The sequence below is a fragment of the Blennius ocellaris genome, assembly GCF_963422515.1.
Source record: "Blennius ocellaris genome assembly, chromosome: 13".
NCBI lineage: Eukaryota > Metazoa > Chordata > Actinopteri > Blenniiformes > Blenniidae > Blennius > Blennius ocellaris.
Genome location: NC_137662.1, coordinates 7484778 through 7512351, shown reverse-complemented (window position 1 = coordinate 7512351; position 27574 = coordinate 7484778). Strand labels below are relative to the sequence as shown.

Here is a 27574-nt window from a genome sequence, read left to right as displayed (position 1 = left end):
CTCGAGTTGGAGCCACTTATAATGCAACCTTTTGAAAATGGCTCCCAAGGTGGAAAAGGATTAAAGGCAAATGGTACTACTGCGCATGCACATCACAGCCATAAATAGTTTTTCTGTCATAGAGATGGTGAATCCAAAAGCAGAGTCCGAGTCAAGTTTTAGAGTTGGTTGTCAGACACTCCGGAGGCAGACAAATCTAAAAACAGTAATCCAGGAGGTAAGTAATCCAGGAGGTAAAAAAAAAAAGAAAACCCAAGCAGAAATCGAAAATGCAGGTAATCCAAAGCACAAAAGTAGATGAGGGGACACAAGGGAATTGCAGGATGTCTTGACATAAGGAACGAAGACGATCTGATACTGAGACAAGAGGTAAGGCGGTCTATCTACAATAGTCAATAAAAACAGAAAGAGAGAAAATATGCAAGACTTTGCACTGACTGACAAGGAGACCTGACATCTTCTGTACACGAAACAGTCGATGGACAATAACAACAATGACAGCATCCAAAGTATCATGCTTCCCAGTCCATGTTCTCCTGGGACTTGGTAGTTTTATAGTTGAAAGGCACTTGTAATAACAACACAACTTGGTTACTCTGTCCATACAAATGTCTATGTGCTTGCCATTGTTTATGTCTGTTAATGTCTATAGTGTATTGTTTTCTGTGCAAAACAGCACCCGCTCATGGCCTGGCATGTTTGTAGCATTTCTGCTGTTTCCCTGTAAACAGACATTGTTATTCAAGATAATTTTCACATGAACCGTTGTCGTGTAAACAGCGAAGGCCTTAATGTCTTCTGCGAGCCTTTCCTGTCCCAGACTGGCATCCTGTGAACTGCAAGTAGCAACTCAGTAATGCATTCCTTCACGCAACAGCTGAGGTTTCGCAACAAAACATGATCAAATGTTGGGTATAAGGGCAAGATTTATGGAAAATCCAAGCAATCAAATCCATAATTCATGCTCAACCTTTTTTCATGCACATTTCTTTTCCCAGTTTTCAAAACTTGCTGCCTCACATTCCTCACATGACTTCCACTTCTAACCATAATGAAATGTTTAAATGTGAAATTAACTTAAATATCTACTTGGATGTTGTTTCAACATGTAGTTCTAAATGTGGCTTAAGTTGTGGCTTCATGCATTCATGTTCCCGGCACAAAACACATTGACGTGCGTTACCATTTTTCCTCATTCTAACCAAATTCCTATCTTGTATTCTTCTTTGTACCTGTTTTGCTATGCTACGTTAGAATATGTAAATAGTTGGCAGATGACCACTCACATAATGTATTAAGTCCACCAACTGCTGTATTCATTTCTGATTGCTTTTACAAAGTCAAAGCCCTGAACATGGGGCAGTGTTCAGGTCATAGCCCACCGTTTGACAATCACTGCTTTAAAAAGAAACAATGACATGCAGCGGAGACAAAACATGGCTGAGAAAAGGCAAACCCCTGCCCGCAATTCTCCGTCAGTCTCATATTTACGTGTTTGTTTTGGCAAAAAAACAAACAAAAAAAAGACACCCCACTACAGAATCCTCACTTACTGTGAATGATTGTCTCTTGTAATAAAAAGAAAAATAAAGATTTTCTGTCTTCACTCTCTTTCAATATTACTCTTCTTCCAAATGAGGGTTTCAAGGTCTCCTCAGCTCCAACGCTGAAGAAATCAATAGTTGCAACCGACATGTGATGACAGATGTTAGACCACATGCATGTTGTACTGCCAGCGCAACACATCATGAAGCCCATTAGGTGACCTGGTCACATAACTGCCATCAAGGAGCAGCAGGAATCTGTCCGGACCACATTATGACGACATTATGAGAACATGTCCTTTACGCAAGGTCTTAAAGTTGAATGAACCGGTGAAATTGTTGGGGAATAAAGGTGTGATTTCAAGTACAGATGAGCAGTCAGGCACATCCACATCCTCCCTTTAACCTCCCCCCTCATCATGTACTGCTCGTGTCCACGGTCAATGCAAGTCCTGTGACCGCGTCCATGGCTGTGACAATCCATGTAACCCCTTCACGTAAGAGCAGGGAGGGAAGCTGACATTAATGTACTGCAGACACTTGGCTGCTCTGCGGAGTGCCGTTTCTCTAATGCAGGGCATCTTTCAAGGTGAGGATGAGCAAAACAGGAAAAAAAAGATCAGACAGTCAGAATGAAAGACCCATAAAGAATTAAGTAATATTTTACATAACAGTTAGTGGAAAATATATTTTTTAAGTTTCAGGCCTTGAGTAAATGGTGTCGGACTGACATTTCAAGGACACACAATATTGTGGAGACCTTCATGAGTGGCTCACGACCAGACTCTCTGATTTTTGGAAACAAATATATTTTGCCAAAGTGTTCGGTCATGTTTTGTTGCTCCCAGCTGTTTGTCTGTTTCATCTGAGGTCACCGGATACCCTCAGCAAGATCGTTCTGCAGGTCTCCAAAGTGGGACAAAGACAAAAATATGCATGACTCAGCGGTGAGGTCAACGAGCCTCGTGCAGCTACGCTTTGCATTCCTCATCATTACACTCTCTTAATTTCTAAAGTGGGCTTTGTACAAGTGTACCACACACGACGTTCAAACATCTGTGTGAATGGTCCTCGTAAGCATGAGGCAGAAATGTCATCTAATACAAATAAATCAGCATGACATGACAATGCATGGTCACCGATAAAATCACACACACAATTTTAATAAAGTTAAAATGTTATAAAAGAATGAATGGATGTGTATAAACAGAGAATGAATAGGAAGTTACTGCACACATCCCACAGTTACTTCACATGTGATATTTAAAGTCCTCTGTTTTAAAAGACGCATGGCAGTGGGAAAGAAACTGGTTCTGAGCCAAACAGTTTTACACCTCAGGCTGCAGGACCTCCTGCATGGTACTGCAGTCTGCTGGAGGTGTGCATAGCCTGGACGCAGAGGTAGTTCAAGGAAACACATGTCCTTTCGTATCATTTGTACATGGATGTGTCGTGTGTATAAATTAGCCTTAATGGTAGTCAATAAGTACTGGTATTCATACTCATTATCGTGAAGTCACTACTGGTTCGTACTCGTGGTGACAACGTATAAAATATGACTAATGCAATGTGCTTCATTGTGTTTTTCACCAGGTCCTGAGAAATCCTGAATTTTCTTGATGTCTCTTCAGAGAGGATTACAAATGTGAGAAAATTAGTGACCATTGCAATTTCCCCAACGCCGCCTGTACTCACTATTAAAGAACCAATCTGTGGTTTTTTTTTTTTGTCAAGGTCTTTTTATTATTTTTTCAACATACAAACAAAACATAAACATCAATGATGTTTCACTTAAGAACAGTGAAACATCCCCCTCCCCATAGCTCCATTTGAGCTATTCTCTCAATGGTTCATAGAAAATAAAACAAATCAGAAGTTCAAGCTTTCTAAGGTACAGTGTATACAGAGTGAATATATGCATATGTACACATGCACAAAGAACAGATAAATGCTCATATAACCACACACATACACATACCAATGGATAATAAAAAAAAAAAAAAAAAGAAGCCCTGAGTGAACATTGAAATAACTCAAAAAGTGGTGGGATCATCAGCTCTAATTTACAATGTCCTTGGCTTCCATTTTTTCAATAAAAGTTATAAACGGCTGCCAGATGGTACAAAATTTTTGGGCACTGCCTCTTGTGGTGTATCGTATCTTCTCACATCTCAAGAAATGGATGTCATTTAACCATGATTTAAAAGTCGGAGGATGTTTGTCCTTCCATTTCAGCAGTATCAGGCGACGTGCCAAGAGAGAACCAAAAGCAACCATAGTTTTTGCCCGTCGATTGAGATGTGGCCCAGGTGGTATAACCCCAAACATTGCTGTTATAGGAGTGGGTTTTATTGCCATTTTTAAGACGTCTGTAAATGTTGAAAATATCAAGTTCCAAGGCCATCTTTTCTGAATCTCTTTTGTTTATATATTATTCCAAAGCTATGACTATCATACCAATCTTACAAATTATGTAATCATAATCTAATTGCATATACTCATGTAACTCGATTATGCTTTGCACAGATTCAGTAAATCAGCCCAATGTTACCACATCTCCGATCTAATACGATGATATTGAGCGCTCCTCCTCACGAGACAGGTGAGCTGCTACACAAGCAGTTTATTCACTAGTGCTCTGCAAATAATCTGTCAGACTAGTGCATCAAGGTTACATACTCCAATAAATGTTTCTTCTGAAGAACTGAAAATGCCCTTTTATCATGCATTTGTGTTTAATACAGAATTTCTTTTGTCAGTCCAATGAACAATAGCTTAATCAAATTAAGGCCCTGATTGAAACAGAATTATATCATGGGAACACTTCAATTTGATTAGATTTGCCCAATTTGATTGAAATGACAATGATAGGAAATCTTCAAATTCTGCTTATGATAAGATTCCCATTTTTGGAACTTTATGTGACACTTCAGGCGGACTTTTATTTTGACTTGAAAAACAACAGGATAGAATGTCCTTCCAAAACATATTTGAAGACTAAAATAGGACATAGGGGATGCTGGTCTGAAACTAACAGAACTATCTTCCATACTGGAGGGATGTTTAGTCAAGCTGGAAGTGGGACCACATGTCACTGAGCAAAGCATTGTGGGAATGACCAACTAACTGAACGAGATTTTTATTTTTTTTTTCTGGTGGAGGTAAACCTGCCCATCAATCTGATAACTTTATTTAGAGTACATATAATTTGGAAAATCTGATTTCATGTGGTTGTAGGTCAAGAGGGTCCTCATCCTCTCACACTGTGACAGTTCTACAGCCCATGTTTTAGACGAGGGATATCAAACAGCCTGGAAGACGCTCCCACTCAGCCTCCAAGCAAATAGTAAAAATCAAAAATTTCTAAAAATACACATAATGAAACTGCTTTTTACAATTCATTGTATTTTGCACCAGGTTTCTTTAAAGGTGGTGTTATGTTGAGATTGTACACTTTGTACATTGTTCAATACAGTTTGCAGTAAAAATATATAATGCACCGAATGCATCATGTATATTCTGCACCATGATAAAAACAAAAACGTGAAGGTTTCATTTGACAGGTTATTATGACGCTATTTTTTCGGTCCAGCAAACTCGAGATGAAAATTGTCTTTATGTGTCCTCTGAACTAACTTCAGATGTACACTTTATTTTTTCCTTTTATGGGTACAAATAGACAAAAAAACAAACAAAAAACAACTTTCCAGCAAAACAACTACAAACACATAAAAAGGCCACCTGGCCCTCTTAAATGAGGGAGTCGTATCCAGGGGAAGAAGTAAATATGAAATTCACACAATGGTTGAGGTGGGACAATGAGAAGGTGAGTAGTTTTTTTTTTCCTGCCTTGCTTTTAAAGTTTATTGGAAGGAGTTCTTGTCTCTCTTTCTGGAGAACTCGAATCCATTGTTTGACTTTGAGGCAACAGTGACAACAGTGACACTATCCATCATGCCGAAAAAGCAGGAAGTATTTACAACGACTGTCAAAGTCCACTGACAGCTGAGATGAAAGCGGTCGAGCAGGCAAAGTCGAGGACCGTGTAAAACATATAAGCAAGGTTTACAGTCCCAGAGGTAAAGGCTGGTGTGGAGAGTTAGAGGTCCTGCAGGGGCAACACTTTTTCAGTCCTCACAACGCAAATCACGTCAGAAGATTTGAGTTTTGCACGTGAGCGAGGTTTCAACAAAGCTTCTTCATGTTTGCAGTACAGGAATTAAAATGTTTTTTTCTCTCCTGTCCAGTAATCAGAGTGAACAGTTGGTCTTCTATTCAAGTTGCAGCTATCGTTCCATTGACGTCATTTGATTAAAAATATTACTGCGCTTGGCATTGAGGCTTCAAGACAGTCTCACATTCTATCTTCTCAATGTTAAACCTCTGGACTCTGAGGGCTGGATAACTTGGAAGCAGTGGATACGTACAATGCATAAATATCCTCAAGCCACAGAAAACAGAAATGTCATCCATATGTAAACGTGATCACACTCCCCCCAAAAAAGATCAACATCATCAATCTTTAAGTGTTGTTTCATGATTCCTAAACATTGGGCTGGTCTTCACACAAACAATAAGTCACCTATAGGGAATTTTTTTAACCTTATAAATCACTATAAGCGCTCATACTCTCATCCAGTCAAAGAGCCGACAGCCGTCGTCCATCATCCGTGTGAATACAGTGATGGGAAGAGGGCGGAATGAAGGTGAGGGCGATGGACAGCACTCCTGACTCATCTGTCTTCTCTGGTAAAGAGGCTGACACTTCACCCTGAACAGCATCTGATCGGGCAGTTAAACGCAAGGTGTGCTTAAAGGGTGCCATATGGGACAACTGTAAACTTGACATTAAGGTGGTTTCTAAAACTTAATGTTCTTGTGATTTGATTGATGCGAGCAGATGATTGGGAGAAATGTTCTTTTCTGAAAACCGTCACCCGACACTTGACCAGTTCAGCTTTTATTTTTACATTTATTTATAGCTGCTTCAAGTCAGTGGAAATTGAAAATGACAACTTTTTTTGATGAACACTAATGCTTAAGTGCAAGGTACTCAAGTACTTTTGAGTAAGATACTCAAAATGTTTTTCCTCTCGACACAGCAGCAGGTAACAAGAACAAAATGTTGAGTATGACGTCACCTTGTTTGCATTTCATGAGTACATTGAGTTGACTACAGTTGAGTCCTGTGTGGGTTAAAGAGTCAAGTGAGGAAATGCTCTTATAGTCATTGGTAACCAGAAGTTAGCAGATAGTTAAAGATGATTTTATTCTTAATCTTTCGGGTGTATCGTATTAAACTTTGTTGGTATTACAGTTTTAAACAAACTGCATAAGCAGAGTCTCTTGAAAACTTTTTTTTTTCATCCCTCTCTTTATTTTTGCAGATTTAGATGCCCGAAGAGAATATAAAATCGATTGGCGCAGAATTGTAGAAGGGTGGCTTTATGACTGTCGGTGTCAAACTGCCTCGTGGAAAGTAAGACGCTACGTTGGAGACTTGGTGGCAGGTGTGTGCCTTCCCAGTGAGCCCCTCAAAGCAGATCCCTCACTGCCGGCACAATGAAGCCGTTTCTCAGCAATGACAGAGTGCTGGTGTGTCGAGGGGGACATCACTTATAAATTGTCTGAACTGAGGAAAAGAGGGGTAAATGTGGAAGACTGAAAAAAAAAGAAAAGAAAAAAAAAAAAAAAACCTCCTACATCACGGATGTCTAAGTGCAGTCATTACATGATAAGCTTTTGCCATTGGCACTGCATGTATTTGATTAGGACACTTATAGAAACTTTAATGTGAAAGAGTGGGAGGAAAAGCCATCAGGAGAGTGATGTCAAAATAATATGTTAATGTAACCTTTGAATTGCACATGTGATTAAAGAAATGTCAGGTAAGATGGAAAGTGGGGCGGTAATGTAAGGTACACAGCCACTATATGTCCAAACTGCCAAAGTCTGTCCACAAAGTGCACCAGTTATCTGTCCATTTTCAAGCTTCAGGGATGTTTTCAACTTTCTCCAGGTTGCTGCTGTCACTTCCTTCAAAGAGGGAAATTCAGCCGCGAGAAACTTAATTTGGCTCCCAGGCAACATGTGATTCATCCCCAAGGTGCTAACAAAGTTTGTCAAGGTGAAAGCAATTTTGTACGCGTCAGTCACATGAGTGACAAACAGCGGCAGGGATTTAATTTCCCCCGATGGCGTTCTCGTGTATATGGCTGCACGCAAAAGGGATAATACAACTGCACACACCTGCACTTCAAAATGTGGCTACCATTCCAACAAATGTGGCTCGTTAAAGACATATAAAAGGAGGTAAAATGTGGAGGGGTATGAGGGCAAGTTATTTGTGCTCATGATTTAATACGTCATATCACGAATAAGGATTAGATGGATCTTAGATGAATCATTTTTATGAGCCACTTTTTCCACTGATGCTTTAGTGAAATCCATATGAAACAGCATGTCCTGGGGGACTGCAGTAAATGTTATTTACCAATATCAGACCATGCCATTGGTCCAGAATGGAAGATCTCAATGGCGAGAGGATGGTTCTCTATAGACATTGATTCACTTATTGATGACACCTCCGGGCTCAATTCTAATCATGTTGGAACTGGTGCCAACTTCAGGCCAACATTCGATGGTCGACTTTCTTTTTGGTGGGCTGGGAGAGGGAGAGCCCTCTCACACTCACACCATTTACCTCTTCATCCACAGCAGTTCAAAGGTGATTCCAGAAAATGATGGATGAAGGGCGAGTGCTCCACAAACAGGCCTTTGGTCCATCACAGGGACAAACAACACAAACGCAACAATAAAAGTTCTTCTAATGTGCATGTTTTTAGACATTCGGAGGGAAACTGTGAAAAATCTATGCTCACTATGAGGCAACCGTTTTTACACTACAACACCACACAGCCGACTTCAATCATTTCATGTCGTCTTCTTAAATATTTTTTGAAAAAAATCACGACTTTTTGGTGAAAATGTGTTTTAACAATTCAGATCCAGTAAGTATTTTTTTGGGAATACAGATGACACACATCCAACCGTCTATTGATATTTCTTCAAAATACTTTCAAAGGTGAATCCACTTTACCACTTTAGAAAAATTTAATGTATAGGGCCAAGTCTGACAGGTTTAATCCATGTAGTACAAATTGACATTAAAGGGGTGGGATGTTAGCATATGATTGTCCTCTGATCAGATCTCTAGTTTTCCTGACCCGGGGGCTTGGCTCCTGGGGGCGTAGCTGGCTCCTCCTCCAGGTCTGGGTGGAGTCAGTTTGACTTGTACCGTCGAGAACACATGTCGATCAATCTCTTCATACGCCCTCGGTTGGCTTCAACTCAGTGACAGCTGTGTCAGGTGATGTTGACAGATTTGAGATTGGCCTGAAATGTCCTCAGCCAGGTCATCCACGGTTGTCCCATTTTCCGTTTACCTCCATGAGAACTCCACGTCACCAACGTTCTGGCTGGGCGGTGTTCCGGGAGGCCCAGAATGTGGCCCACCAGACGGAAGCTGCGCTTCATGATGATCTCTTGTCATGTCCGAGACCTTGATCACCGTCGGATGTCTTCGTTACCGACACGTTCACAAAATTCACAAAAGGTGAGCGTTAGAATTTTACGCCAGCACCTCTGGTGGAAAGCATTGAGACGCTTATCCATCTTGGCAGTGCATTTCCATGTCTCGCAGGCGTAGATGACTGTAGGAAGCACAATGCTCATGTACAAGCACATATTGCTATTTGTGCTGACAGCAGAGTTTGACCAGATTGGATGTTACCGCTCGAAAACTGCAGCCGCCTTCGCAGTCCAGCTCAGTCCACCAACTGGGAGCAGCTTGGAGTGCATCGTCTTGCTCAGGGATATTTTATACTGCATTCTTCTGATTGAGAGACTACCCAATCTACACACAAGGCCATAGCCATCCAAACAAACAAACAAGCAAACTTGATATTCCTTTCATAAGCTAGCACTTTGGACCAATGTCCATAAACAGAAAGTGAGGACTGATTTTTTTCCAATTGAATTGTTTTAAAGTTCAAATTTAAAAAAAATTGAATACCGTGTTTTCCAGGCTACAAGTCACACTTTCTTTGAGTTTGGTTGGTCCTGCAAAATATATATATATATGCACGCCACGGCGCCCACCGCTCAAACCCAGAGTAGAAATCGATCAGGTGGTTAGCTTTGCAACCTCACGTTTTACCTCTGCAACAGGTGTTGCAGAGAAAGGACAGAAAATTGTGATCATAGTGACAACTGGTCATGAGAAATCACACTTCACAGTGGTGTTAGCATGTTGTGGAGATCAACCAAATTTGCCACCGATGGTAGTTTTCACACGAAAAATCATGCTAAAAGACTGAATGACTTTCCTGTCGAGATTAGTGTGTTCTTGGTCTAGGATTTTGTGAAATACATTTTCAAATAAATGTGACCTATAGTCCAGTACGATTTGTTTGTTTTCCTTTTCATGGAGCATTTTTTGACTGGTGTGACATATAATCAGGAATGACTTATAATCTGGCAAAATATGGTAATCTGAACATGATTTTGGGCTCTAAAGCATTATTGTCCATTAATTTTGTTAACTTATAATTTCAAATTTATCAGAAAAAAATGTAATGCCACAGAACAAAGAGAGCACTGCTTTTTAAAAACACGTTATTATTGATAATAGATCATTCGTCATATTGAACAGCTTTTCGACAATTTCACATGGGTCTCATTGGTCCAAAAACCTTCTATTCAAAGTTTATTGTCACAAATCCAGCTGTTCCTTTATTTTCAGTCATTTGAATATTGGACCATATGAGCTGCATTCTGAACCTGCTGTGTCTGTGAGGTGGAATGTCCCCGCTCACACACATGCCCATCTTGGGAGGACATTTCTCTCATGGTGCCATGTGCCAGAGCAGAACTGCATATTTGTGGGAGGGTCAAAGGGAGAGCCTACCTTGATTAGGATTGGCTAAACCCCCAATAACATTATACAGGGTTTGATTTCTGAGCACACACTTCAAAACAATTGAAACAAGCCAGGAAGTGAGATGACAGATTTTCCTCACTTGTGGGGCGTCATTCCCAGGTCTGGGGATGCAAAAAGATTCTTAAATGAAACCTTGTGATGCAAAATCCAGTGAAATGTTCAAAACAATTCTCCAACAGCTGTTATGTTTTTACAAACTGATTGTGACATGGATTTGAGGCGAGTTTGCTCACATAGTATCCCCAATATGTCACCTTGGGTCTCAGTGTTGTGTCGTGTCCAATACTCCATAGAAATTTGTTTAAAAATATATACGTTTTCTTGGATAATTTGACTAGTTACTTGGTGGTTGGCTGGATTGGAGACGCTTGCGGGCTGGTTTTGGTCCACAGACTTTATGTTTGACACCGCTGCCAAAAACATTCCCACAACACTGCAGCAGCAACAGCACAGGTTGTCAAAACACGGCAGGAGCGATTCATGGACCACTGACCAGTGCTGGTGAGTCTGTAACACTACATATGTCTTCAATGGTGACATGTGCTGAACCCGACCTGTTCCTCAACGATTGTAACCCGAGTTGTGTTGCCCGAGTGCACACCAGAGTTGGACAGTGTGCCACCACAGATTGTCAAATTCAATTCGTCTTGCCATTCTGCACTCGGTTGTCTCATCATCAAGATTTTTATTGTCAGCAGAACTACTGCTCATGGGTGAGTTTTTTTTTTTTTTCCATTATCCTGTGTAAACTTGTAGAGAATGTGGGGAAAGTTGCAGAAGATCAGCAGTTTCAGAAATCCTTATCAAACCAACATAAAGGCCCCTCCTCTCTTCCTTAGATCGGACTTATTGTATTTTCTGGTTTTCATTTATGGAAGGGAATCTTGGCATCCCTATCTGCAAAAAGGTAAGCCGAGTGGTAAGAAACTGAGCCGCACCAAACAACACTACTAATGTTCGTGGTCATTTGCACACGATTTGCCAGGAGCGATTTGTCAAAACCAATACTCTGTAAAAGGTACAGTCTAATTGCTGGTGTATAAATATTCCACAACATCAGTCTTTTTTTCCCACAAGATGAAAAGGGACATTAGGGCTTTCTATTTCCCCCTGCACTTTTAAACCCATTATTAATTGATATAGATGTCATCATTTTGTCAAGGCTTCAGCGTTAATATTTCATCCTGTGGGAAGGGAGAAAAAAGAAGGAAAATTGTGAAACCTGATGAAATGGACATGAATGAAAAGGTGCAGTGTTGTTGGTGTCTTTGGATGAATCAGATGGAGGCTAAAAATAATTCTAAATGGCAGTGATAGATTTGAGATAGAATAGGTAATGATTAAAATAATTGCTGAATTAGGTTCTAAAATAATTATTCATGAAGACATTATGTGGCTATTCTCTTTCACCCGCTTGGACTTCTCAATGGCTTTTTGAGCAGAAAGCTTTTTGGGCCCATTTTATTTGAATCCCTTTATGTGCAGCGCCAATAATTGTGTGGAAACTGAATATAAGTATATTAAAATGTAAAGGTGTGAAGACTATGTAGAATTTACCACAAATGTAAAAGGGAGACAAGTAATAACTCGGAAAAGGTGAAAGAGGTGAATGGGGAAGTTATTGTATTACACTGCAAACAATTCAAATCTCTGCATATAGATTGCAAGACCAGAAACGATCACTGCTCACACTCGGTGGGTCTTCATGCATCACTGCATTAAATAAAGATGTGATTACACAGTCAACAGAACCGCATGGGTTCAGGATGTGATAGTGCAGACTTGGACTTGTTGGTGTGGGAGGCTATCACACATATTGGAGAATTAGTGCAAATAATTCCCACTGCTGAGAGAAAGATAAAAGAAAATAGAAAGAAATATGCAATATCTGTCACAAAGTCAAAGCTGTAGAAACAAAGTAGAAGGCTGGACCAGCCACTCGGTGAAATATATCTTTGCCAATGCCACCTTGGAATGTTAATGTTAAATGACGATGTTCTGTTGCTTCCCTTTGTTTTGTGTTACTTGAACGCACTGTTAAAGCGAGTTGGCATATGATTGGCTGAGAAGTGGAGAAAGGAGGCGTTGAGTGGAGTTAGCAGTGAGCGAGTATGGAGAAATGCAGAAAACCTAGGAAAAGACCTAGCCAGGCATAAAACACAAGAAATGTGTTATGTCTGTTGAAAAAAAAGTCATGATTTAGCAAAAGAAATGCCCCTCACCACAGTAACATCAGCTTCTTTAATGAAGGTCGTTTTGCAACTCCATTTCAAACATTCATAAGCAGATGTTGTAAATCACATTGTGCAATAATTAGCATAAACTCCCATATCTGTGAAGAAAAGAGCAATGAATAGATTGCGTGTTATTTTGTCTCTGACAGCCACAATCCTCACAGCGCATGCTTTCAGTAGATCAGCATGGATTTATATGCTGGGCCAACTTCATGTACACCTTCAACATATAAACTCCGACATCCTCAAATTCACTTGATCCTTCCACCTTGAATATTACTGAACTTCCTGTTGACAGAGTCTCTGAGCAGTTGGCCCCCGTTGGTTTTAGTTTAGCCATTTTGACAGTTATTCCTCCTGTGAACAATGACGATAAAATGCTTTTACAGTGACAGAGGTCAATCATTTTTAATACAGAAGCTCCAAGTAACAGCAATCAGACATTAAGATTCCTCCCTTGATCAGGTTTGTTTTTAAGTTGGGTGGTCTTAATAAGACCGCCCTCTGCTGCTCAACTGGACCATTAAATGATCATAAACCAAACATGTTTGGCTCAACAGAGATTCAGGGTGCTTCTGATAAAAAAAAAGAAGCACACACACACACACACACACACACACACACACACACAAACACACACACACACACACACACACACACACACACACACACACACACACACACACACACACACACACACGCACGCACACAAATCCCACGCTAGTACATTATTCAAAATGAGCAACTGCAGCCAAATCTGTCAGCTTTAAGATGCTTTTATATGTTGTGTTTGAATGATTCACAGCTTAATATGAGCTTTAAACAATGAGCATCACACATTGGTTTATTTACACTTCATAAAACATCCCAACTGTTTTGGAAATGGGTTTGTATTTATGAATCTTTGTACTGTAGTCAGCAGAATACTAAATAGCCCAGAAGTAGTAATGAGTCTGTTTTCATGGGGATAAACGTACAGTTGATCCAAGCTTGAGCTGAGGGGAAACTCACTCTGACGTCTCTCTGTTTGCACATAATGTGTGTGGGTTCACAATTACCGTCGCCGTCGGACTGCACTTGGTTATCTGCTCGGGCTTCCTGTCAGCCGGCAATCTTGCTGGAATCAGGCAGCCCAGTTGAAATACCATTTCACAGATCCTCGCTGTCATTCTGTGTGTGCACAGCTGCAGCTCCACACGGCCCCTTCTCTCTATGGTCGCTTGAGTCAAAGACAGATTTTGTCTTGTCTGCCCCTCCCACACCTGCAACCAGCAGCAAACCAACTAAGTAAAGTTCAGTCTTTAATTCTACACTTAATGATGTTTATGCATTACAGCTTTATTATTGCTTTATTTGTGTTTAATTATATTTTGCTGTAAGACAAGATGAATCACCTGAATCATTCAGTTAGGTTTATCTATAATACACTTTTGACCCACCGTTTGGATCATGGGGTTTGCAAGCTTTTTTTGGGGGAGGAATTTAGAATAGAATAGAATAGAATAGAATAATTAGCATGCTCTCCCTGTGATGACATTGGGTTTTCTCTGTGTATTCAGTTTTTCTCCCCAAAAACATGCATTTGAAAGTAATTGGTCTAAAGGCCCCGTTTTGCATTTTGGGCATACTTTTACATGACAATGGATCCCCAGATGGAAATTTTCGAAACTGTTCCGACACTTTCTCTGTGAAAATAGAGGAAAGCAAAACCTTTTTATGTTGGGATTCAAACCAAAGTGGTTTTTCACAAGAAGCTGCTGAGCATGAGCTGCAATCCAACATGTTCATTTGTATGAGATGAAGCATCCACGGTGCTCTCTTGCATACCAGGGATGTTGCCGACACGCGATGTTACATAACACTAGCCGGGTTGTTCTGGCCATCTTTTTCTAAGTATGAGTACTCCGTGCAGTATTCAGAGTCCCACTTGAGAAGGAGTTGGACTGATATGAGTTTGACACTGCTGTTCCCAAGCTGCACCTTGTTACTATACCATCTTAAAATCCTTTGTTATATTTTGTTTGGTCAGCCAGTAAAGTAGCATCAATCACCACAAAAGGTTGTCTCACATTAGAACATAATCCAACATAACAGTATGTGGCATGAACTTCTCAACTACAGCCTTGAGTACAACTACTTCAATCACATTTGATAGATCTCTTAAAAATAATGACTGCGACAGCTTTGTAATATGTAGGAAAACACTTGGCAACACTTGAACAACAGTTCAATTTAGAGAAATACTAACGGAACAAAAGAATCAATCGTAAAGCCATTACAGTGTTGCAGGAGGTTGGGAACGACTGCAACAGTCGCACTTGTTTGGAGAGCTGGAACTGAGCGGAGACAGATGGCTAATGTGGAGAACGCAGCACGATACACACCGAAATGAGCAGCAAGTGAGCCACAACGCCGCCGCTACAGACCGCGGTCATTTCTCATCACTGAAGGAGTAAATGCAATGAGTGGAAGCTAGCTTTAATTTCAGTCAGCCACCCAGTACTGTGTCTACCTGGTAGGATCCCGGAGGTATCGTCAGTTATAGTACATAAAGAAAACACATGAAATTATTTTTTTTCAGGAAATGTAGTGGTTTTTCTTTTGTTTGAGGGTTTATTTTTTTAATGGACTTTCATTTTGGCCACACAACATTGATATACACCAATTACAATAAAAAGGAAATCCACGGTGAACTGATGATATCAGAATATTAAGTGGTACCTTAAAGGCTTGTGGACAAATAACCACATTTATGCTTAAACCTTTGACACTTCATTTCTTAAATGTTAAAACATAAACATAAAATCTATGAATATATAACTATGAACGCTCAGGCTCCGTTGCTGTGTGGACAGTGGAAACGTTGCTGCTGCGCCTGCACACCACACCCATGGTTAAAAAGTTTTGTACATGCGTGTACATGCATATTCTCCAGGGACTTGGTAGTTTCATAGTTGCGAGTCACTGTAACAGCATCCTTATCAGCATTTCAGATTTTTTAAAATGTTGCTGTGGAGATGCAAAACATTCCTAAAATGAAAACGCAAAAACAACACGTTATCACATCTCGCTGTGTTGGGCCTGTGATGGACTGGACATGGATGAAATGTAATCTGCCGTGAAATTTTGGTACCTGGTTTGAAGATTTTTTATCAGGCAAGACAAAGTTACAGTATAAATGCTTTAACCTCATAGGTAGCTTGTGACCAACTATATCACAGACAAGGTCTAAATGTGATGTAATATTTTCCTAATATTGTAAAGTGTAAAGTTTAAACGGTGGGACAAAAAGAAGGTTAAAGTTTCCCTTTTGCCAAAGTGAGCTATTTCTCTTTGTACAGGCCACCTGTTGGTTATTTGAACTGAACAGAATCTATACTTTAAACACTACAACTACTGTGGTTTCGGCTCTTCAACTAGAAATAATGTTAAGAGCAGAGATAAGCAACAGGGTTTCTGGCCAACGAGCCAAATCCCCTAAAATTAATGACTTACCGATTTTACTATTAGAATGATGGCCATTTTAGGCACAATTGGACTTCAACTGTAATTTTACAAAATGGCTGTGAAATAAATATCAAATGTATTCATACTGATTAAAATTAGAGACATTCAATTAGTCATTTTAATTAGTTTTATTTTGAAAGCTTTTATAAAGTCTTCTGGCACATGCGCTGGGTGAGAAAAACATTTTTGTGGCCCTCACAGTGATCCAAGTCGCTCATCCCTTATTTAGAGCGGCAATATTGTAATTGGTTTTAGCACAGTGAGGCTGCCTGAGCAGGAGAAATCATTTCAAGAAGGCTTTATAACCTCATTATCCTGTGCAGCATTTTGGAAGTGATTGCATCCCGGATGACCAGTTTTTCTTTGCCATAAATATCCAAGTAATATCTAATGTCAAAATGCAAATATAAACAGGTGCGGTAGCGCTGCGGTATGCTCTCAGCTAGAACAAGCATCTTCAGGGTCTCTATTAAATTGAGGGCACGGGGATGCTAAGGGGGTTGTAGTGGTTGGATTTAACAGTCCGTCTTTTGCATTCACTCTCTGTTGCCAGGTATACAATTCTCAAGTGTCCGCATGCATGCGGCGCAACGGCTAAATAAACAACCTGTGCCCTTGGATTCACGAAGCCTGTGGGTTTTTGAATAAATTTTCCCAAACAGTGAGGGTTGCACACTGTATGTGCACAAATACACACACAAATCCCTACCAGGTGCATTGCATCGACTTATATTCATTTCCTGCAGACTTGCTCCAATTTTAGCTGCAACTACTATTTGCTGAACCCTTAAACAACCATAACTCTGACCTTTCATCTCATGGCATGAGTGCATGAGCCCATTTAAATCCCCACAAGCCTGTTTAAAACACTAACAGGCTCGCATGCCATTGCTTGTGGGGCCTGTTGATGTACATATGGCATCCCCTTGAATTTACCCTTACTTTAACCATACTTCCAAACCAACAAAACACTTCCAAAATTGTAAAATACAAATTGTAGTAGTGCACCAATGTGGTTCGTGTAAGTGTCTCTTGACCAAGGTGAAAAACCAGCGCACTATAATTTGTGCGAATCAATAATTTACAGTAAATGTAGAATGACTATGAGCTTGATTCACCAAGATCCTGTATAAAGCATGCTAAACTGCACACTCTTTCCAAATTATTTGCACTTCAATTTGCTTATGTTTTGGTTTGGGGACGATCAACTAACAATAAAATTAAAAGTGACCTCAAACAGTGGTATTTAAATGAGAAATTGAACCGGATCACTGTAAATTCATACTGCACGGGTTTTGTTTCTTTGTTTGGGTGAAAGGTGTAGGCTTCAGGGAAAATTTATTTATTTATTTTTATTATTATTATTATTTTCATTATTATTAAGTAAGGGGCAACTAATTATAAGAATTTGTTTCTTCTCGCTGTTCCCATCCAATCCCGGAGTTGTTTCTCGTAATTTAGGGTGTACTGCCATAAAAAAACTTCTTTGCTTTCATGAAAGGAATAAATATAAATGAAACCGAAACAATATGACATGAAAGTGCCAAAAATGTCAAATTTCTTATCCACTGTCAACAGAGACTCAATACTCCCCCTCCCCTCAGCAAAACCTCAAGTCACAGTTGCTATGTAAATGACCCTGTGTTAGATAGTGGGGCACCAGTGTGGGTCTGCAGCTCACTGCAGAAACTGTGTTTGTGTTAGACCCGGCACATCAAAGTGCCGAGGGCAGCCATGGACACATAATTTTGACCAAAATTCACAAATTCTGCTTTATGGCAAACCATCCAATTTTTGGCAGGCTGACATGGCTACACACTGCACATACACACACAGGTTTGCACCTATCACAGGAGGATATTACCTTGATTACATTCATTTTTGTTTTCTTTCAACTTAGGAAACTCTGATGCATATCTACTTCTTGGCTTGTCAAAACATTCACGCAAACTGAAGGAAAATCAAAGTGTCTCATTCAAAATGGTCTGATCGCTCAATTGGGAGCATTCACACAACAACAAACTAATGCAAAGTTATGAATAACAAACAACATTATCATCACCCGTATAAGCCAGAACTACGACTGGCAGACAACCAATGTTCAGCTAATGAAGTCAGGCTGTTTTTCACCTCGACATGTGATCAGGTTTGTTTATTACAGAATGTATCTGTAGAAAATTACACTTTATATTCTTGATTAACAAATGCTGTCCTAAAAAGTTATGTTACAATAGCCTCTATTAGCCCAAAGAAACCTCGCATTCAAGTGAAATTCCTATTTGAATAACATTCAGATGTATTTTTTGCTCCACCTATCCATGAATTGAAATAAAACATGAAGTCTTGCTTATGGCCTCATTAGGATTTCTGGCTTTTTACTCACGAACAAAAGGGCTCAAAAAAAGACCATCTTTCTGTGCTGCTGTTGGTTTTGGACTCTAACTTCTTCTGCATCTGTTTGATACATTTACATACAAAGACAGGAAACTGGAAACAGTCATATACATACACATCCGTAGAGTGCACAAACATCTCCAAATACAATATGACAGACATGACCAACAAGGACGATGTTAATGTTCTTAAGAAAACGCTGCATTCGCTTTTCAAGAACAAAAGGGTTTGTGTGAACATAATCAATGTAATCATTGATGCAGCTAGAGCCTTTAACAAGGTGAACAATTGGGTTAATGGCTTTATGACAATATTACACTCTGGACTGGACAGAGAAGAGAAACTGTACTTCTATTTTTCTCTTTGTGTGCTTTTACAAGGATATTTGTGATGAAACAGCAAAAAAGAAAAAGAAATTCTCTCTTTTTCTTGCTTGATCTCAGTGCCTTCACAAAGTATTACTAAATAAGCTTAATACCACTCATAAACCTGAATTGCCTAACAAAGTGTGTAACCATGTGTTAACGTGGGCTCACAAGCTGTCCTGACTGCACCCTGCCGTTTGCTCATGACAGAACAGAAACTGTGACAATAAACAAAAGTAACAACAGATTTGAAGATGCTCTTTTTGGGGGTTTCTCTCAGATTTAGGTACTAAAGCTGCTTTGATAATATGGTACACTTTGAGCAAATACACCTGACATGATCATTCTCCTTATTTCAACCACTTGAAATAACAATACACATATTCACAGGTCATTTATATGGACTGCAGGGTGGAATAATATTTTTCATGCCTCCCTCACAACAACATCTCAACTGGAATTCAGGCCCTTTCCAAAAACATCTACATTAAGTGAATCGGTCTGTCAACTGTCCATTGATTTGAATACTCTATGTGGAAGTGTGTGTCTTGCTTTCCGTATTCCTATATTTTCCCTGTAATTGACAAGCAATCTGTCCAGTGAGGAGCCTTGCTTCCACCAATTGTAAGTTAGGATTCGCTCCAACCCCCTGTGACCCTAAGGCCCCATCTATTTGACAACGCTTCAATTAAAAATGCATCTTTTTTTGTTTCACATTTTCACAGCAACATTCAAAAACTGTTTTTGAAATGAAGCCACAATTAACAATGGCCAGTCCACGGACGTTCGTATGAACAGACGGCCAATTTGTGTTGTTATTCCAGGTGACTCTCAACAACAAAACTACCAAGTCTTAGGAGATCACAGAGGAGGAGTCGTGACACTCTGAGGCAAACACTGTTGTCACTGTCCATCGACCCATGCATGTGCAGAAGAACTATCTACTACGGCCATGGTGCGCATGCGCACTAGCAGCATTTCTGCTGGTGACGAGGTCGGAGCACTCTTGAAACGTTCTACCCCGGGTTCCAAAAAGTAGCATTTTCAGTGGCTCTGACCACCGTTCGTGTTTTCACTTGAAATCGTTATCGTGTAAACGGGCCCCGAGGTGGTAAAGCTGTAGAGAGGATGGAGGCCGTGTCTGATATGTGTCTAAATGACAAGAGTTCAGTGCCCCCCCCCCCCCCCCCCCCCTCTCCATGATTGTCAGATCATTCTACACGTTCAGAGCTTTTATCCCCTTGTGAGATGTTCGGAAAGACCAATCCCATAATATCCAAGGACACCACAAACATTCAGACACCATACCCACTATGACCTGCTGTGGATTCTTTGCATTTTAAATGCTTCGAGGACTGTCTGCCTCAGTGAGTTTTCATATCTGTCAACAGTTTTCCCAAAGACCTTGGTGCATGATTTACAGATCTTTGTTTCTGGTCCACTTGCTCCACTCCAGTACCTGCCAACATTCAATTGTCTGCATGCACCAGAGACACAGATGCGGCGATGAAAGAGAATGAAGGACATGGTGACCTTCAAAAGACCTTCATACCTCATCCTTGACTCAAGAGTACTATACTGGTGTGAATAAGCTCACTTGGGTTATATGATACGATTACAGACGGCTTGTCCAAAAACAATAAAACCTGTGTATTATTCATAATGAATATATGGATGTATTGCACCTCTACTTTGAGGTAATGCGATTAAATTGACACATTTAAATGCTGTTTACAATTCAGACAAAGTAATCTATTTACATTTATGTCAGCGAAAATCTCAAATAGCCCGAAGCCTTGAGTCATACTCCCATCTCGCTGGCTCATTTGAGCTACATTCACCGTATCGTTGTTTTTTTCTTTAAAGCCTCGTCTCTCAAGCATGGTTCAGTCCCTTGGAAGAGAATGTTGACATTTTATGTGTCTGCGAACCATGAATACATTGATCGCTCACATTTGGAGACTGTTGATTTTATTGATCCCAGAATGCAACCTCCAGCAGTTGCTGTTATTGTCAGAAACAATAAAGAAAAGTGGCGTCAAGAAAAGTCCTGTCTGCCGACTACAACACCCGCTACCATCACGGATGAAAGATAGAAAGATGGGAAAGAAGAAAAACTTTTGGGGATTTATCTCCAGATATGTAAATAGAGCTCGTTCATGTTTTACTAGTTTCTTCTTCATGAATGGATGGTGCACACTTATGACGTTTTATTCTTGTGCGATCAGATCGACTCATGTACACCATAGGCTGCGATTCAGCCCGTTTTCGTCGCGCAATCTGCAAACAGAAAACTTCATGTGTCCAAAGTTTATTAGATTCATGTCGTAAGGTGTGGCGAGCTGTGAACTTATAAGGTTGTTATAATTGCAGTGTACAGTGGGTATTCGACAATTCAGAAACATCCTTCATAAAGTCAGTAAGATGGCTTTTAAAATGTTCTCATTTCTCAAGCACATAAACTTGGCTGACGGATCTTTTAATTTCTTTATAAAGAGTGATACATAAACACCGACATCATACTTGACTGTAGCATTCCCACCAACCAGCAAAAGTAAAAGAGGAGCAAGATGAAGAACAAAGCAAGTATCTCCTGATAATGCTATATTGTAGTATTAAATATGTTCAATCACTTTTGACTTTCAAATTAAACATGCATCCTTCGTTTAAATCTGCACTGGCTGTGTTTTCTGATGCCACTCCTCAAAATGCAAAAAAAACCCAACAACAAACACTACACCTGTAATGTGGCATGTTCATCTTTTTGCAGCGATCAAATACTGCATATGAAAGCTGCTTTGATCACACGAGACACCAGGAGGAAAATCATTACAAGCCACATGCTGTTTGTATTTTGGTATGACTGAACGGGGGCAAACACAGTAATCCTCATAGTTCATCTGAGACAGAACAAGGAGGCTGACTAATAAAGCTTATAGCAGGGAGCAGATACATCAGAGACACCAGCATTGATTGGTTCATTTAAAGAATTCTGTACATGACTTTTACAGCTCAGCGAGAAGGAAATTCAAAATGCAATCTCATGTTTGCCTGGCATGCATTACCTACGGTCTCAATTATAAGCTCAATTTAGCATCAAATTAAATTCCTAATCATTTTCCACACTTCTTAAATTCAGCCTTCCTCTTCACTTAGTGAATACACTTAAAAAGAAAATTGGATCAACCTATAAATTATTGACAGCCTATTTAGTAATGTTTGCATCAAATTGCTCTGCACTCAATACACAATTAAAAAGTGCAATCAATCCTCAAAGCTCTTTCACCCACAAATTTGCAGACAAACTTCACTCTTCTGTCATTGAGGGACCCGTAATATAACTTTGTTGTCTGCCCATACGAATGGCTGTGTACTCGTTATTGTTTATAGATGGAGTCGCACCAATACCACATTTTTAAAGCACAACTACAAGTACTAACTTATAGCAACTTGATGATACTAAGTACTGACATAAGTACTTTCTCGATGCCATCAACCTAATTCAAACTCCATATGCGAATAATATATGAAGGCTATGTGACGCCGTGAGCCACCTCCATACAGCCTCTGCATGGACATCACATGCACCTTCAACAGTCTTACTGCGCTTAATGATTCGTACAGTATACCATCAGCTGACTCCCCATTTAGAACACTATTCTATATGCTAGACCTATGATGAAGTGAGCTAGCAAATCCATTGACTTGGATTATACAAAGATCGTTAAACACATCATCTCAAGTTATTACTGCAGCACAAACTAACAGAATAGAATAGAATAGAATAGATTTATCCTTTAGGAAAATTCCTTTATGCATTCCTCTACACAGAATAAATAGAAAGAAAGTTGAATATCATATTATGACATATTATTCTTTTTTTTCATGTATTTTAAATTTAAGGCCTCTTAACCTTTTGCTTTATTTTTCTTGATTTAATTAATTACAATTTATTTTTACATTAAGACTGTGTTTTTAAATGTATTTGTACACCTGTTACCTGTTACTCATTTGTGATGAATAAACTCATTTGAGCTGAAAACTTTAGTTTGAGAAAAGTGTGAAATCAAAAACATATTCATCGTCAAAATATGTGGTATTTCTGTAAAAATTACCAACTGCAAAGTGGATCAGATAAACTGACATCTGATGTTCAGTTGTTAAGACGGCGTCAAGCACACACTGTCACACGGGCTTTGAAATCACACAGTAGAAAGGTTTTCCCAAGCATCCTTGAGAACCAAACTCATGTTTTCTGGTTCAAATCCTTCTGTCTCTTCAAGTAATCCCAAACAGACTGGATGATGCCAAGATAAGGACTCTGCTGGGGCCATACCCTCAGACTGTCTGTTCTTCTCCAGAACGTAGCTCCTAATGACATCGACTGTGTGTTCAATATTCAGCTGTACTGTTATATATATATATATATATATATATATATATATATATATATATATATATATATATATATATATATATGCAGGAGGGACGAATCACCCTCAGTACACCTTCTGCTCCACATTCTTTCACTCTGCCCCTGCACTCTCTTGCTACTGGCTGGTCCCAGTGCAGGCCTTGTCAGAGGAGAGTAACTCCTGAGTGAAGGATGAGGCTCGATGGAAACGATAATGAGGCTGAAGGTTGAGGATAAAAAAACAAAAAACAAAACAGAAACAGCCCCAAGAATCAGTGGGAGAAGGGTGAAACCTGTAAAAACATTGACTATTTTTGGTGCTCCAGTCCTCTGTAGGGGGGTGTACGTAAAGCTGTGAGGCCCCAGACCCTCTGGGAGACTATATTGCTTTTTTTTTTTTTTTTTTTAATATAATCTTGTTGTATTCGATGTTGTAAGATACATTGAAGTTGGAGTACAAGAAATTTACACTCATTGTATATCTGCAGACAACAGTACAATGTGATTATGGTAGTACTCCCCAAGTTACAACACAATGAAATAAAAGCAAAGATAAAATAGAATAAACATAATAAATGCATATCATAAATATGTAATAGTGTGAATTAAGGCGATTGTACACAATCACACAGTCCTGTCACTTTGTGACATGGGGGGGGGGTGTTGGGTGTCAGGCAGAGTTCAGCAGTTTGACAGCTCGAGTGAAGAAGCTGTTTTTTCAGTCTTGAAGTGTGTGTGTGCAGTTTGACCTGTATCCACTGCCTGGAGGGAAGAGTTTGGAGTTTATGTGGCGAGCAGGATGTGTTGCGTCATGGATGATGCGAGAGGCCCGGTTTTTACATCAGACTTGGTAGATGTACTCAACAACTGACAGTTGAGTCTCAATGATGTTTTGGGCCATCTTGATGACCCTCTGCAGCTTCCTCAGGATGGAGACTGGTTGGTGTGCCCTACTGATGAAACTGAGTGTGTGTGCTGTCCAGGAAAGATCCGCTGAAGTCCACCAAAATCTGTTTTGTCTTCTTGCTGTTGAGAAGGAGCTGTTTGGTGGAGCACCAGTCAGTCAGATTTTTCACCTCCTCTCTGTAGGCTGTTCGGTCAATGTTGGTGATCAAACACACACGACTGCCGTGCATGCCAGCTCACAGCTTTGTTGGGGCCCAGGGCAACATCTCTTAGAAGGATCCCCTCGTGTGCCCAGACCGCTCCTGTTCCTCTCTTCTCGTCTCTTGTCTTCATCTACAGTATTAAAAGGCAACCTAATGTCCAGAAACAGCATTCTGATATAGCAGTTAGGCCTACGGGCAAATAGATACATTCATGCTGGTCCAGCGGGGCAGGAATGGTGTGCCTACAATCAGCCTCTCAAGACACTTGGTTGTAGCTGGTGTGTGTGCTATAGGGTAGCGGTCATTAAGCACATTACTAGTTATATTCTTGGGGACGGACACAATAGTTGTGACTTTGAGGCATATGGGGGAAAACGGCAAGCGTCAAAGAAAGGATATTGGTACGCACTGTTGTCATGTAGGTGGACAACACATGCATGAAGGACACGTCAGGAGTGCTATCTGCTCATGACGGACTGCTGTCAACAGGCAGGCCTAAGTACCTTTCCACATGCACCTGGGGTTATTGTTGAAGTTGTCTTTCATTTTGGGTGTGTGGTTTTGTTTAGATGCTTTGATATCATCAAAATCAGATGCAAACATCCTACAAAAAGGCTCTGGGGCCTCATTTATAAAACTGTGCGTAGGATTGACGTCAAAATTGGTCAGTAGGAAATCAGGGTTTTTATGCTGTGAAGCCAGATTGTCAACCACTCAACAGTGCCACCATTCCCTGTTCTTAATGCAAAAGTACCTCAGTTATTGGAAAGAGCAAGTAGCAGTTCAGACATATTGAAAATTTGTAAATCTGTTTATATGGTGGGTTTGTTGTGTTGAGTGGGTTCCTGCATAAAACAAGTAATGAAACAGTTCCTGGTGATATTCTTACATTTAATTCACAATGTGATATTGTTGATCCAAATCGAATGATAAAGAATATTTAACAACGCCAGTGAATATTTTAGGAGTTAAGATATCCTACCTCCATTTTGAATCTATGCAAAAATGAACACAAATGAGTGAACTACATTCTGATAGTGACAGACTGCATGAAATCACAAGTAGCTGAAGCTGTGTGTGCAAATTGCAATGGCATCAAGGTCCAGACATTGATGACATCTTCAGATGTGTTCAGAAAAAGAATGGGAAATAAGTGTAATGCTGTCATTTCCAGTCCACAAACCACAAGTACCAAATCCCTCCTCAGAGTAGTTAACTATCATCACAAAAATCATAGAAAGTATCTGCAGTCTTTGACAAATGAAATGGGGAAAAAAAACTTACATTACATATATTGAGCTGACTCTTGGTTATCGCCATTAAAGTTTGCTTCATGATCCAAGCAAACAAAGACAAAGAAGTTCTCATGACGTTTTGTTGTGTAATTATCTCTGTGGTGCAAATTAATGCAGAGCATATGAAAAATAAATAGGACAGATGTTCAAAAATACTGAGTGGTTTAAGTAAAACAAAGAGAAATATTGTGAGACAGGAAAATCATTCTCCCAGTATTCCAATATGGATCCTGGTGACAGACTGTGTAGATGTAATCAGGTTAAAGTCATATTCGGACAAAAACAGAGATGTCAGGTGAATTTTAATGCCGATGTGAATGAGGTCAAAGTCATGCATCTTCATAGCAAATGAGGCAGCAATGCTAATTCAGAGTTGTACGGAGCAATATGCAAAAAGAAAAGGAAAACTCAATTTTCTTCCAGATATTTTCCCTCGGTGCTCACAGTGAACCCTGTCAGTGTTAAAATGCATTGACTACCCTTATTTTCCCTAGAGTCAAAATGCCCTTGCAGTGAGGTGTGAGCAGAGTGGTAGTGGTGGGGGTTGGAACGACGGTGTGGGCCTGAGGGGGGTGTGGGCTGGCCTGCACACTGGCACCTGGAGTCCAAATCCCCCAGAGGGGTGCCACAAGTGCAGCTTCTTGCCTGAGGGCCACTCCTCCATCCACACAGTGTCGACCATGATCCCGTCAGTGTTTCCCCCACAGCTGTGACTGACAGGCTGCTGGCTGCTGCTTAATCAGTGAGACTGACCCAGACCGTCAGTCAGCACAGCCTGGGGGGCATCATCAACAAGCTCATGCTATGAGATCCTATCGTCTCCACATTAATTCACCAGTACAGCACAGCGGAGGTTGATAATGGCAATTTGCATGAACCTTTTTCCAGAGTTTCTTGGAAATCGAGGCCAGAGTGGATAGCACTGAGCTTTAAAATATACAAAATATATTTTAGATGGATCATCACAAGGTCCATTACGAGTATGGACCTTGTCAGAAACTTGTTTTCGTAGAAAGCTCGCCGATACGACCCGGTGAGTACAATGTCATGTCATTAGCACGAGTAAGCAAGTACGCAAGAGAGCATGACCGATGTCAGTGGTTTGAAGATTTTTTTAATTATTAATGAGAATGTAAGACAGACTGTAAATTATATATGTATATCGATGCGTACGATAGACTGCAAGGCTTTTGGAGGATCAGGGTTTACGGGATTTAATAGGTACTTGTATTGGTACTCGGTATCAACAAGAAGCTAAAGGTTAGTACTCATACCTGTGCTCATCTTTTAAAAGTTGTAGCAGTGCATCCTAATGTTCCACTATAGCAATACTATTGTAGTGGTTAGCATTCTTCTCACAATGACAATAGTTTGAGTTTGTGCAGTTTGCATGTTCTTGTGTTTGTAGGTTTTCTCTGGGGACCAAACTGCAGGTGTGAAGGTGTGATTGTCGTTCTGTATTCATTCTGTGATGGACTGATGACCTGTCCAAGGTGCACTCTGCCTTCAGCCTTCATATCAGCTCCACAAGCAAAGGGTTATATCATCCACACATAAAGGCCCCATCCCAGAATGAGTCTGTTTCTCTCCTCAACAGGCCAAACGCAAACAAGACTCTCGTCTAAACTTTATGCATCAAACTTCAACATTACTATCAGTGTGGGCAGTGGAGGAATTTTCATATCTCATTTAAACATTTCAAACATTTCAT

The 27574-nt window shown here is 40.1% G+C and overlaps 1 protein-coding gene across 1 annotated transcript in view; it reads right to left on the bottom strand.

Annotated features, from left to right (window-relative positions):
- Nucleotides 1-8748: 8748 nt before the first annotated feature.
- The window catches only part of cfap46 (cilia and flagella associated protein 46), a gene marked incomplete at both ends in the record, with an annotated part of 140649 nt that continues 121823 nt past the window's right edge, over nt 8749-27574 (bottom strand). Inside the window, 3 exons of the mRNA XM_080507388.1 lie at nt 8749-8887; nt 8990-9124; nt 9187-9256. Of these exons, the coding sequence (XP_080363514.1) occupies nt 8749-8887; nt 8990-9124; nt 9187-9256 (344 nt within the window). The remainder of the gene's footprint in view (nt 8888-8989; nt 9125-9186; nt 9257-27574) is intronic.